Below are 16,400 nucleotides of genomic sequence, written 5' to 3' on the forward strand. Positions count from 1 at the left end.
AAACATATCCCTGTCACCAAACATACACTCGTCAACACACATACCCCGTCACCTCACATACACCTGTCACCGCATATACCTCCGTCACCACACATACCCCTGTCACCACACATACACCTGTCACCACACATACCCCTGTCATCAGATATAATTGTCACCGCACATACCCCTGTCATCAGATATAATTGTCACCGCACATACACCTGTCATCGCACATACACCTGTCATCGCACATACACCTGTCACCACACATACCCCTGTCACCAAACATATCCCTGTCACCACACATACCTCCGTCACCACACATACCCCTGTCACCACACATACCCCTGTCACCATACATACCCCTGTCACCACACATACCTCTGTCACCACACATACCCCTGTCACCGCACATACCCCTGTCACCATACATACCCCTGTCACCACACATACCCCTGTCACCACACATACACCTGTCACCACACATACCCCTGTCACCACACATACCCCTGTCACCACACATACCCCTGTCACCAAACATATCCCTGTCACCACACATACCTCCGTCACCACACATACCCCTGTCACCACACATACCCCTGTCACCATACATACCCCTGTCACCACACATACCTCTGTCACCACACATACCTCTGTCACCACACATACCCCTGTCACCACACATACCCCTGTCACCACACATACCCCTGTCACCATACATACCCCTGTCACCATACATACCCCCGTCACCACACATACCTCTGTCACCATACATACACCTGTCACCACACATACCCCTGTCACCACACATACCCCTGTCACCATACATACCCCTGTCACCATACATACCTCTGTCACCACACATACACCTGTCATCAGATATAATTGTCACCGCACATACACCTGTCATCGCACATACACCTGTCATCGCACATACACCTGTCACCACACATACACCTGTCACCACACATACACCTGTCATCAGATATAATTGTCACCGCACATACCCCTGTCACCACACATACACTCGTCAACACACATACACCCGTCACCTCACATACACCTGTCACCGCATATAACTCCGTCACCACATATAACCTTCATCACACATACACCTGTCAGCACACATACCCCTGTCACCGCACATACACCTGTCACCACATATACATCTGTCACCAAACATATCCCTGTCACTATACATACATCTGTCACCACACATACCCCTATCACCACACAATGTTATCAATATGATTTATAGAGCAGATAATTTGATGGAGTGTGTGCAAATATACATGCTGTATGTGGTTGATATATTGTTTGTATTCTGTAACATAAATTCATTATTTCTGTTGAAATTGGATAATTAATGTCTTTATTTACAAACAATATACCCATGTTACCGGGCAACCAACTATATATGTGGTCATGATACTTAAGGTATAATGAAATCTTCTAAATGAAAAGAAATAATTATCTAATTATTGAAAACGTAATAGTTTATTATGAAAACCTATATACAAAATGCCATAAATGTGTATCCTTTGAACTTTGATCCTTTGTACATTGTTTTCAGAAGAAATGCACAACTGCAATTAATTTAAAACATACCATAATTATATATTAACTATGTTAATTATAACAACAAACCAATGCCAGTAGAAGCATATGTGATGTTAGAGTGTATAGTCTTACAAAATTGTTGCGTGATGCGATTTCTTTTGTTCTTACATAGTTTGTTAATTTTTTACTGTTTGGTTTTAGTTCATTTACTTTTTGATTGTCCAACTCATCTCAAGACATATCTACTTCTACTCACGCTGCCGTAGCAAAATTTCATTAGCTCAAGGTCCAGCGGTACATCCATATCCATGATTAGATTTACCGAGAATACCAATAATGATATATTGTTGTTTTGACAAATATTTTACAACAATGTTAATTCCATATATTACATAGAATTAATCTAATTTTGTCGAAACATGAAAATATTAATCAAGTCTATTTTGATTATGTCTTGCAATAAACATGCCCTCTCGTCATGACATGACTTGAATATTAATGTATGTTAATACTGTACTCGATGTCTTCAATGTCAACCTATATACAAAGCCTGTTGCTCAAATATTTTGTTGTATGTGAATATGTACATTGTCTTTCCAAGTCAAGTGAATGATTCTTGAAAAAATACGTGAATTCGTTTGTTTCATGATGTGGAATTGAGTTTCATGCTATCCATGTCAAAGAAGTAAACCTCTTTAACATAGTGTGAAAATATCATTTGTGTTTTAAATTATTTATATTTATTAAGATTAAATTTATTTTGTACAATGAATGCATACATTTCATTTTCGAGTTTTTTTCTCTCGATTAGTATGTCCCATTACAACACATATCCCTGTCACCACACATACCCCCGTCACCACACATACCTCCGTCACCACACAAACCCCCGTCACCACACATGCATCTGTCACCATACATACTCGTCACCACACATACCCCTGTCACCATACATACCTCTGTCACCATACATACCCCTGTCACCATACATACCTCTGTCACCATACATACTCGTCACCATACATACTCGTCACCACACATACCCCTGTCACCATACATACCCCTGTCACCATACATACCTCTGTCACCATACATACTCGTCACCACACATACCCCTGTCACCACACATGCATCTGTCACCATACATACTCGTCACCACACATACCCCTGTCACCATACATACCTCTGTCACCATACATACTCGTCACCACACATACCCCTGTCACCATACATACCTCTGTCACCATACATACTCGTCACCACACATACCTCTGTCACCATACATACCCCTGTCACCACACATACCCCTGTCACCAAATATATTCCTGTCACTGCACATACACCTGTCACCACACATACCCCCGTCACCTCACATACACCTGTCACCGCATATACCCCCTCACCACATATAACCTTCATCACACATACACCTGTCATCAGATATATCCCTGTCACAACACATCCCCTCGGCACCACACACCCCTGTCACCACACATACGCCGTCACCACATATAACCATCATCACACATACACCTGTTATCAGATATAACCCTGTCACAACACAAACTTCTGTCACCGCACATACCACACATACCCCTGTCACCAAACATACACCTGTCACCACACATACCCCTGTCACCACACATACCTGTCACCACACATACCCCTGTCACCACACATACCCCTGTCACCACACATACCCCTGTCACCGCACATACCCCTGTCACCACACATACCCCTGTCACCACACATACACCTGTCACCACACATACCTCTGTCACCACACATACCCCTGTCACCACACATACCCCTGTCACCATACATACCCCTGTCACCACACATACCCCTGTCACCATACATACCCCTGTCACCAAACATACCCCTGTCACCACACATACCCCTGTCACCACACATACCCCTGTCACCATACATACTCGTCACCACACATACCCCTGTCACCACACATACCCCTGTCACCACACATACCCCTGTCACCACACATACCTCTGTCACCATACATACTCGTCACCACACATACCCCTGTCACTATACATACATCTGTCACCACACATACCCCTGTCACCAAACATACACCTGTCACCACACATACCCCTGTCACCACACATACCCCTGTCACCACACATACCCCTGTCACTATACATACCCCTGTCACCACACATACCCCTGTCACCAAACATACACCTGTCACCACACATACCCCTGTCACCACACATACCCCTGTCACCATACATACTCGTCACCACACATACCCCTGTCACCACACATACCCCTGTCAGCACACATACCTCTGTCACCATACATACTCGTCACCACACATACCCCTGTCACCATACATACCCCTGTCACCACACATACATCTGTCACCACACATACCCCTGTCACTATACATACCCCTGTCACTATACATACATCTGTCACCACACATACCCCTGTCACCACACATACACCTGTCACCACACATACCCCTGTCACCAAACATACACCTGTCACCACACATACCCCTGTCAGCACACATACCTCTGTCACCATACATACTCGTCACCACACATACACCTGTCACCACACATACCCCTGTCAGCACACATACCTCTGTCACCATACATACTCGTCACCACACATACACCTGTCACCACACATACCCCTGTCACTATACATACCTCTGTCACCACACATACCCCTGTCACCATACATACCCCTGTCACCGCACATACACCTGTCACCACACATACACCTGTCACCGCACATACACCTGTCACCACACATACACCTGTCACCGCACATACACCTGTCACCACATATACATCTGTCACCAAACATATCCCTGTCACTATACATACATCTGTCAATACACATACATCTATCACCACACATACCCCTATCACCACACAATGTTATCAATATGATTTATAGAGCAGATAATTTGATGGAGTGTGTGCAAATATACATGCTGTATGTGGTTGATATATTGTTTGTATTCTGTAACATAAATTCATTATTTCTGTTGAAATTGGATAATTAATGTCTTTATTTACAAACAATATACCCATGTTACCGGGCAACCAACTATATATGTGGTCATGATACTTAAGGTATAATGAAATCTTCTAAATGAAAAGAAATAATTATCTAATTATTGAAAACGTAATAGTTTATTATGAAAACCTATATACAAAATGCCATAAATGTGTATCCTTTGAACTTTGATCCTTTGTACATTGTTTTCAGAAGAAATGCACAACTGCAATTAATTTAAAACATGCAATAATGTATATATTAACTATGTCAATTATAACAACAAACCAATGCCAGTAGAAACATATGTGATGTTAGAGTGTATAGTCTTACAAAATTGTTGCGTGATGCGATTTTCTTTTCTTCTTACATAGTTTGTTAATTTTTTACTGTTTGGTTTTAGTTCATTTACTTTTTGATTTTCCAACTCATCTCAAGACATATCTACTTCTACTCACGCTGCCGTAGCAAACTTTCAGTAGCTCAAGGTCAAGCGGTACATCCATATCCATGATTAGATTTACCGAGAATACCAATAATGATATATTGTGGGTTTGACAAATATTTTACAACAATGTTAATTCCATATATTACATAGAATTAATCTAATTTTGTCGAAACATGAAAATATTAATCAAGTCTATTTTGATTATGTCTTGCAATAAACATGCCCTCTCGTCATGACATGACTTGAATGTTAATGTATGTTAATACTGTACTCGATGTCTTCAATGTCAACCTATATACAAAGCCTGTTGCTCAAATATTTTGTTGTATGTTAATATGTACATTGTCTTTCCAAGTCAAGTGAATGATTCTTGAAAAAATACGTGAATGCGTTTGTTTCATGATGTGGAATTGAGTTTCATACTATCCATGTCAAAGAAGCAAACCTCTTTAACATAGTGTGAAAATATCATTTGTGTTTTAAATTACTTATATTTATTAAAATTAAATTCATTTTGTACAATGAATGCATACATTTCATTTTCGAGTTTTTTTCTCTCGATTAGTATGTCCCATCACAACACATATCTCTGTCACTACACATACTCCTGTCACCACACAAACCCCCGTCACCACACATACATCTGTCACCATACATACCCGTCACCACACATACCTCTGTCACCACACATACCTCTGTCACCGCACATATCCCTGTCACCACACATACCCCCGTCACCACACATACCTCCGTCACCACACAAACCCCCGTCACCACACATGCATCTGTCACCATACATACTCGTCACCACACATACCCCTGTCACCATACATACCTCTGTCACCATACATACTCGTCACCATACATACCCCTGTCACCACACATACCCCTGTCACCAAATATATCCCTGTCACTGCACATACACCTGTCACCACACATACCCCCGTCACCTCACATACACCTGTCACCGCATATACCCCCTCACCACATATAACCTTCATCACACATACACCTGTCATCAGATATATCCGTCACAACACATCCCCTCGGCACCACACACCCCTGTCACCACACATACGCCGTCACCACATATAACCATCATCACACATACACCTGTTATCAGATATAACCCTGTCACAACACAAACTTCTGTCACCGCACATACCACACATACCCCTGTCACCAAACATACACCTGTCACCACACATACCCCTGTCAGCACACATACCCCTGTCACCACACATACCTCTGTCACCACACATACTCGTCACCACACATACCCCTGTCACCAAACATACACCTGTCACCACACATACCCCTGTCACCACACATACCTCTGTCACCACACATACCCCTGTCACCACACATACCTCTGTCACCACACATACACCTGTCACCAAACATACCCCTGTCACCACACATACCTGTCACCAAACATACCCCTGTCAGCACACATACCCGTCACCGCACATACACCTGTCACCGCACATACACCTGTCACCACATATACATCTGTCACCAAACATATCCCTGTCACTATACATACACCTGTCACCAAACATATCCCTGTCACTATACATACATCTGTCAATACACATACCCGTCACCGGACATACACCTGTCACCACATATACATCTGTCACCAAACATATCCCTGTCACTATACATACATCTGTCAATACACATACATCTATCACCACACATACCCCTATCACCACACAATGTTATCAATATGATTTATAGAGCAGATAATTTGATGGAGTGTGTGCAAATATACATGCTGTATGTGGTTGATATATTGTTTGTATTCTGTAACATAAATTCATTATTTCTGTTGAAATTGGATAATTAATGTCTTTATTTACAAACAATATACCCATGTTACCGGGCAACCAACTATATATGTGGTCATGCTACTTAAGGTATAATGAAATCTTCTAAATGAAAAGAAATAATTATCTAATTATTGAAAACGTAATAGTTTATTATGAAAACCTATATACAAAATGCCATAAATGTGTATCCTTTGAACTTTGATCCTTTGTACATTGTTTTCAGAAGAAATGCACAACTGCAATTAATTTAAAACATACCATAATTATATATTAACTATGTTAATTATAACAACAAACCAATGCCAGTAGAAACATATGTGATGTTAGAGTGTATAGTCTTACAAAATTGTTGCGTGATGCGATTTCTTTTGTTCTTACATAGTTTGTTAATTTTTTACTGTTTGGTTTTAGTTCATTTACTTTTTGATTGTCCAACTCATCTCAAGACATATCTACTTCTACTCACGCTGCCGTAGCAAAATTTCATTAGCTCAAGGTCCAGCGGTACATCCATATCCATGATTAGATTTACCGAGAATACCAATAATGATATATTGTTGTTTTGACAAATATTTTACAACAATGTTAATTCCATATATTACATAGAATTAATCTAATTTTGTCGAAACATGAAAATATTAATCAAGTCTATTTTGATTATGTCTTGCAATAAACATGCCCTCTCGTCATGACATGACTTGAATGTTAATGTATGTTAATACTGTACTCGATGTCTTCAATGTCAACCTATATACAAAGCCTGTTGCGCAATTATTTTGTTGTATGTGAATATGTACATTGTCTTTCCAAGTCAAGTGAATGATTCTTGAAAAAATACGTGAATTCGTTTGTTTCATGATGTGGAATTGAGTTTCATGCTATCCATGTCAACATAGTGTGAAAATATCATTTGTGTTTTAAATTATTTATATTTATTAAGATTAAATTTATTTTGTACAATGAATGCATACATTTCATTTTCGAGTTTTTTTCTCTCGATTAGTATGTCCCATTACAACACATATCCCTGTCACCACACATACCCCCGTCACCACACATACCTCTGTCACCACACAAACCCCCGTCACCATACATACCTCTGTCACCATACATACTCGTCACCACACATACCCCTGTCACCAAATATATTTCTGTCACTGCACATACACCTGTCACCACACATACACCTGTCACCACACAAACCCCCGTCACCACACATACCTCCGTCACCACACAAACCCCCGTCACCATACATACCTCTGTCACCATACATACTCGTCACCACACATACCCCTGTCACCAAATATATTCCTGTCACTGCACATACACCTGTCAACATACATACACCTGTCACCACACATACACCTGTCAACATACATACACCTGTCACCACACATACACCTGTCACCACACATACCCCTGTCACCACACATACCCCTGTCACCACACATACCTCCGTCACCACACATACCCCTGTCACCACACATACACCTGTCAACATACATACACCTGTCACCACACATACACCTGTCAACATACATACACCTGTCACCACACATACACCTGTCAACATACATACACCTGTCACCACACATACACCTGTCACCACACATACCCCTGTCACCACACATACCTCCGTCACCACACATACCTCCGTCACCACACATACCCCTGTCACCACACATACACCTGTCACCACACATACCCCTGTCACCAAACATACCCCTATCACTATACATACATCTGTCAATACACATACCCCTACATCTATCACCACACAATGTTATCAATATGATTTATAGAGCAGATAATTTGATGGAGTGTGTGCAAATATACATGCTGTATGTGGTTGATATATTGTTTGTATTCTGTAACATAAATTCATTATTTCTGTTGAAATTGGATAATTAATGTCTATTTACAAACAATATACCCATGTTGATTGACCACCGGGCAACCAACTATATATGTGGTCATGATACTTAAGGTATAATGAAATCTTCTAAATGAAAAGAAGTAATTATCTAATTATTGAAAACGTAATAGTTTATTATGAAAACCTATATACAAAATGCCATAAATGTGTATCCTTTAAACTTTGATCCATTGTACATTGTTTTCAGAAGAAATGCACAACTGCAATTAATTTAAAACATACAATAATGTATATATTAACTATGTTAATTATAACAACAAACCAATGCCAGTAGAAACATATGTGATGTTAGAGTGTATAGTCTTACAAAATTGTTGCGTGATGCGATTTTCTTTTCTTCTTACATAGTTTGTTAATTTTTTACTGTTTGGTTTTAGTTCATTTACTTTTTGATTGTCCAACTCATCTCAAGACATATCTACTTCTACTCACGCTGCCGTAGCAAACTTTCAGTAGCTCAAGGTCAAGCGGTACATCCATATCCATGATTAGATTTACCGAGAATACCAATAATGATATATTGTGGGTTTGACAAATATTTTACAACAATGTTAATTCCATATATTACATAGAATTAATCTAATTTTGTCGAAACATGAAAATATTAATCAAGTCTATTTTAATTATGTCTTGCAATAAACATGCCCTCTCGTCATGACATGACTTGAATGTTAATGTATGTTAATACTGTACTCGATGTCTTCAATGTCAACCTATATACAAAGCCTGTTGCTCAAATATTTTGTTGTATGTTAATATGTACATTGTCTTTCCAAGTCAAGTGAATGATTCTTGAAAAAAATACGTGAATGCGTTTGTTTCATGATGTGGAATTGAGTTTCATGTTATCCATGTCAAAGAAGTAAACCTCTTTAACATAGTGTGAAAATATCATTTGTGTTTTAAATTACTTATATTTATTAAGATTAAATTTATTTTGTACAATGAATGCATACATTTCATTTTCGTGTTTTTTCTCTCTCGATAAGTATGTCCCATCATGTTTTACGCGGTCGAAAGTGTTAAAAATTATTATAACAAAGGTTTAGAGTGTCACTACACATACATCTGTCACCACACATACCCCTGTCAGCGATTTACAATCAATTACTATCTATTAAGATTGGTTTATTTACATATGAAACTCATGAACAGAAAACATTTCATTAATGAATTGATCAGTGTAAGATTAATATTTGATGTCTACATTTAAACTCAGATTTGTTCATTCACTGACATACTACAAACACAGGTATTATAGCACACTCAAAGGTAAGCGCTGGACCTAATCTTAAAATAATAGTGTAATATCAACATACCGACGCTACTTGTCATAGAAAACAGAGTAATGTAAAGAAACTACAATAAGTTTAATTATAATTCAGTGTATAGCGTGAAAACGCTAAAATATGATTACCGTTTATTCATACAGTTCTGCATTATGACTGAAATCTATTTGCGTGTCAATTCCCCTTCTTGTGGTCTGACAACAGGCGGAAGTTGACAGTTTGGGTCCCTAATGCAGTTTTTCCAAAATGCTTGTCTTTCACGAACATAATCAGCATCTTGGCAAGTAAAGGGAGCGCAACATACGCCAGTTACTTCGCGGTAACACAGAGAACCTGAAAACAAGAGTAAAATGTAAATATCAGATATTTATCAGGAACCTCGGCAAAGGTTCTAGGTATTTGCATATGTAGGTCCGTGGGCAATTTTCAGAATGTAGGTTTATATTCGTTAGCATATCTTAAGCAACTGGACATTAGTAGATATATTTACATAAAGTCTATGGCGATCCCCCTTCCCGCTTGAATCCCCAACTGGAGCATATATCGTTTAGAATCTCAAAAAACAATCACTCAGCTATCAATGTCCTCTTTTCATGTTTATAATTTTGATAAAGCATGCCTCTGTGCTGGATTACTTCAATTTGCTCTTTTTCTTTAACCTATAGTAATCACTACCTGCTTTCAGCTATATTAATTCTAATTCGAACTATTCTTATTATGTTCAGCGGTTATATAAGTAGAAGCGTATTCTAAACCACCCAAACCACCCAGTATCTGTTCCACGTATACACAGGACACGTAGGCATGCACTTTACAGAAACAAGAAAGAGCCGATCGATCAACATCTTACTCAGTTATATCACTGGTTGAGAATTTGAGATTCAGTCAGTGAATCATTAAGTATTTTTTCATTTAATAGATTTAAAACAACCAATAAAGATAGAAATGAAAGTAACTTTTGTAATTTCTTGTCAATGTGATGTATCCTATGTATAGTAAATTACTCGCCTTTGGCACATCCACAACCACATCCGTCATCCAACAATTGCCTGTCGTTATTGTACGTGGCACAAATACCTGTAATTATAAAATTTACATAAAACGGGTTTCTACATCAAATAAAGCTTTAAACAATTATCAGTTCACCATCTGAACAGGTTCGTTTGTCAAACACGAAAAGCTTAGTGGAGATGTAGCTTAGTTGTGATGAAGCTTAGATGAGATGAAACCTAGATGAGTTGATTGAATTCCGAAAGACCTAGGCGACTGAATATGATGTTTCTACTCAGTAGATAAATAGTCAAAGTTCTTTATCTCGAAGTCGGAGTGTCATGAAAAATTTCGAGCGAGATATACCGAGTATGCGAAGTAACTTGGTAGGAAGTGAATCTTTCGTTCGTGTCAAGCAGGGTTGTCGAACTATATATAGTATTGTATATTGAATAAAAGCACGAGAGTTTGAATAATTAATAGACAAGGTATGCTGGTTCTCCCATTCTTGTAACTAATCCATTCTTATCTGATAAATTGCTTAGTCAAACCACGTATATTCATAGTTCATGCTATGCATTTTGTTTCTTAAATACTTCATTGAAACTTTAAAATCAGCTGTTCTATCATATTCAGGGTATCAGTGTTTGGGTATTAATTTCATTATAAATAGGGATATGATTCTAACTCAAATTCTACATCTGAGGGTAGTACTAATAGAAACTGTGCATTTGGAATGTCTAAGATAAAGTATTGAGAGTTTCAATAAAGTAATAACAGCAGTGTAAAAAAGAAAACTTTATAAAATGTATAGACAAAAAAATCATTTGTATTTGCACTTTTACGTTAGATTATCAATTAAGTCTTTTTTGATCACCTGTCTGTGGAGTGAGAGTGGTATCGCCTCCTATAACCTGACCTTCCCTTCCCCTGCAACATTGGCCCCGTCTGCAGTCCGAACTAGAAGTACAGTAGGTTCGGTAATAGTATGTCTGTACCGAGTAAACCATCACCTGTGGCAGCACAGAAGAAAAACAATAAACAGAGAAAGCAAGGTGGAAAAATGATGACAAATTAAGATATTTATATGTTAATATTAATAACGTTATATTTCCTATACTACAATAAATAAACTTTTACGTCGCTTCAGGAATGTTGTGTAGTTAACAAATACCTCAGCTTTATAGTAGATGTTAATTATTTTCCATAACATTACATTACTATAAACACAATCTTGTCATATATCCACGATATATTAACAATAGCAGTACACTGACTGCTATGAAATACTTACTAGAAGTAAACACAGTGTATTTAACAGTGCCATATTTCGTCTGACGATGTGGAGAGGAAATACACGTTATGCCTACCAGATATACATGTTACACATATATGTATGTTGTTGTCTTTGTAGTGACGCGGAAACTGATTTGGTAATTTGACGTCTCCGTACGTAACCTGCAGGCCACTTACATGTAAGCATTAAATACTGACGTCAACTCCGGGTTCAACATGTCAACACACTCATGTACGTCATTACCATACTGGCCATCAACTTAATTTATTCAAAATATTGTTATTTGACTTATATAATAACAACGGTTTGTATACCCCAGCTTTACCACAGCCACATGACCGTTTCACTCTGAAAGTTGATTACAGATGACTGAAGAATTGTGAAAAAGACTCACAAGATACTTGTACCTTTTAATAAAAGCTGATTTAAACGCAATAGAGTCTATGCAAATGAATCAAAAATGAATGACAAGCAAACTTTTGTCATTTGTTACGCTATCGTTTAAATTATATTAATTTGGGGTTTAAAAATGTTAGCTAAAATGTTCTTACCCTGTTGTCGGTTGACAGTGTTAAATTACATGTACATTTTAAACACGAACATTTATCTGTCGCTTGTCACGTTTTTATTCATAGACCTACTCACCTACGCATTTTTGATCGCCTCCCTTAACATCACTGATGAAACCTAGTAGGACGAAACAGCTGTACGGTGCATAAACATATTATACGGAAATATATCTTTATCATAATAAATTGTGAAAATATGTATTGTAAAAAACAATTCTAACTGTTATGTTAAATATATTTACTGATATCTAGTTATTATTTACGACAATGACTTGTACCTTATAAAAATACCTGTCTTAGGGTGACACTACGATCAATGACTTTCTAGTGCATTCTTAAATCGGTATGAGACAATTTAGTCCTCATTATCGGGTAAGGATGTGGATATATTGTAGTGAACAAGTGTTCTGCCCCTGTTCGTTAATTGACCATTCGCCCTGGTGAGAAAAGGTCTTCCGTCCTTGGTTTTTATTTGAGCGTTGGTCCTGGTGAGGGCAAGTATTCTGCCTCTTGGTTGCTAGTTGAGTGGTGGCCCTGGTGAGGGCAAGTGTTCTGTCCCTGTTCGTTAATTGACCGTTCGCCCTGGTGAGGAAATGTGTTCTGCCCCATGTTTTGTTTTAAGATTGGTCTATATTTTGTACTCGTTGTATCGACTTGGAGTAGGAATTACAACTTTATTTACGTATCGATGTCCTAAGTTTGTTTCCTATATATATTTGTATGAGATTGTGTTATAGTGTTTTTCTTCCTGTGAATGCTCTGTTTACTTCCCTCCAGGCTAACGAGGGCTACCAAAGTTAAATAACTTTTTATTTTTTATTTTTTTTTGTGTTTGTTTTGAATTAATATAACATTTTCATGTTTAAATCATTTTTTTAATTAATATCATTCTGTTAAATTGATCTCATTTATGTTATATTGGTAGAAATAAACGCCTAGAAAATTCTAACTGGTTATGGCTATCAGATACCACCTGACACCTCGACAGCCCCAATGTAATTTCGGTGAATTTGGGGTATAACAACACCCAGAAGTCAATATCATTAATCAGTTCAACATACAAATTACACTGTGTAACAAGAGCTCGATAGCATTACGTGATATACGCAGCAAGAGTTTCAACAGGTATGTGAAACCTTTTACAAGATTTTTTAAATCCGTATATTATATGATTTTATTTAAGGCGAAATAATTACGTATGGAATATAAAATCGAAGGAAAAAAACAAAAGTTATCAGTTTTGAGAACAAGTAAATAACATGCAAAAATTGTCCCCTGTTAAATACAATACAAGTGTGTTGGAAACGAAATTAAATGTTCTGTACTATTAGCTGTAAGAGAGTGCTACATTTTATTAATACCGACATGTGGTTATGTAATATTCGGTTTCTTTACATGAGATCATGGGTGTGATTACGGAGAAAGTTCTGTTGAGAAAAAGTTCGATGATTTTGGTTTATTATCAAATGGAAATATGAACTTTATTCATTTTACAACAATGGCGAAACAAGTTACATGTATATCAGCTTATATTAAAACTCTTGATGGATGGAAGCACGCGAGGTGTCTTACTGTTTAAGGAAACCGGAGAACTTGGACAAACAGGTGACCCCCAAACGTTTTCAATTTTCACTGTACATCCTAGCGTAGAATAACCAGCCTAAATGAATATAAATAAAACAAAACATAACTCTTGCCCTTGACCAAACTATAATTGCAGGGCATTGTCCCTCTGGCATGCCTTCGTTTGTACTTTCACTCAACAAAGATGGCTATCAACCAATTGAAAGGATCGTTACACTGTCGGTGTGGTAAATAATTCCATATCTCAATTAGTTACAAACTGGATGTATTTATTTTACATTCTCATTCAGATGACATTACATAGCGAATTGCTGGCTTAATTACTTAATCACAATATCACGATGATTTTTTAAGGAAAGAAAAAAAGATTACACAATTATACAACCTTTTTCATAAAAAAAATTTAAACTTGACCCATTTCTTGCTATGATATTTCTGTAATATATTCCTTTATTCAATATCAAAGATGCACTGCTATCTCCAATATCGAGAACGAGGTTAAGTAGGACAAAACATTTAACTGTGTTTTACAGATGTTTCGTCATTCTAGCACTCGTCAGCGGGGCTAAGGGCAGTGTTGATTCCTATAGGTGGCGACGGAGGAAACTAGAAATAGATCAAATGTTATAATAAAATGTGGATTGGGAGGTACCATAACCTCGTAATGTAATACCTAATTTCTATTATGGATTTAAAGAACGCCAAGCACTTGTATATACTGAGCCGTGCTATCATTCAGATGAAAGTAAATCAGGGTATACCTCGGCGATTACATCCAGGGACAGTGTCTATAAAAGTCATACGAGACATTAGACATGGTTTACTTCCTGATAAGCGAGAGGGTCAAGATAACATTTAAATAGCGGGGTACATGATTAGTTTTTTTTAAATATATATTTTTCTTATCACTTATCTCATGACAAGGTCGACCAAAGTCTTTCATTCTACTCACTGGTTAGGTTTTGTTATCACACCCGATAACAGCGGTAAACAGGGTAATCACACGTTTACATTCCTTAGTTAAGTAGAGTAGCTGCATTTTTCAACAAGGAATTGTGTAGTTCATTCATTAACAAACATGCATTGATAATGATGTTTGATGTTGACTGATTGGGACTTAATTCTTGCTTCAGAAAATTCTTATCAGAACCAAACAGTCTAGAGCGCTTGATATCTACCACGTCACTGGGAAGACAGATAAACCCTAACCCTCGGAAAAGTATGTTTTACATTTCAACATTCATATATAAAGATTTACATTTATGGAATATGTCACAATTGTAAGATCTAGTTGTTTCCAATATTTTATTCATTTATTCCTAAATTCAATTTTGCATCTAAGTCTAGCCCGTACTTTATCGGTTTTGTTTGTACTCTGTTACATAAACAACCTACCATTTTGCTACTCCTGCTTACCGCTCAGTATATTAGGAGTGGGACGACAGGTTCGCCCGTTGTCAGTAAAACTTAGGGCTATCACAAGGAGACTTAATACGAACATACCGCAGCCTCCCAAACACACATACACACTCACCACACACATTCATGTCACACGCACGGGAGGCCGTCCTTAAATGACCTTAGCTGTTAATAGGACGTTCAACCAATAAAACCAAACCAAACCAAACCAATCATAGTATCCTCGAAACATACCCAAAAATACATAACTGATAAAACTTAGATAAATTTCCGTATTCATATCTTCTGTTTATGGCTCCGTTTACCACGTGGCACGCATGAACATCTGAAGGTATCGCGATCATGGTCACGTTAAGATGAACTTTGAGTCAAGCGTTGGTGTGATTTCGTATGAACTACAATCGCAATTCCTCGATTGAGTTGCACATATCTCGGATGTGATAAATATGTGAATATGT

The 16,400-nt window shown here is 37.8% G+C and overlaps 1 protein-coding gene across 1 annotated transcript; it reads right to left on the reverse strand.

The window, feature by feature from the left end:
- Window positions 1-10,149: 10,149 nt before the first annotated feature.
- On the reverse strand, window positions 10,150-12,519 carry LOC117344245. The gene is made up of 4 exons (XM_033906926.1): window positions 12,368-12,519; window positions 11,951-12,086; window positions 11,092-11,160; window positions 10,150-10,416 (listed from the first exon to the last, which is right to left on the reverse strand). Exons 1-4 carry the CDS (start codon window positions 12,398-12,400, stop codon window positions 10,247-10,249), a joined length of 408 nt encoding a protein of 135 aa, XP_033762817.1. The 5' UTR covers window positions 12,401-12,519; the 3' UTR covers window positions 10,150-10,246.
- Between the last annotated feature and the right edge of the window lie 3,881 nt (window positions 12,520-16,400).

Source organism: Pecten maximus, chromosome 15, assembly GCF_902652985.1.
Source record: "Pecten maximus chromosome 15, xPecMax1.1, whole genome shotgun sequence".
NCBI classification, from domain to species: domain Eukaryota; kingdom Metazoa; phylum Mollusca; class Bivalvia; order Pectinida; family Pectinidae; genus Pecten; species Pecten maximus.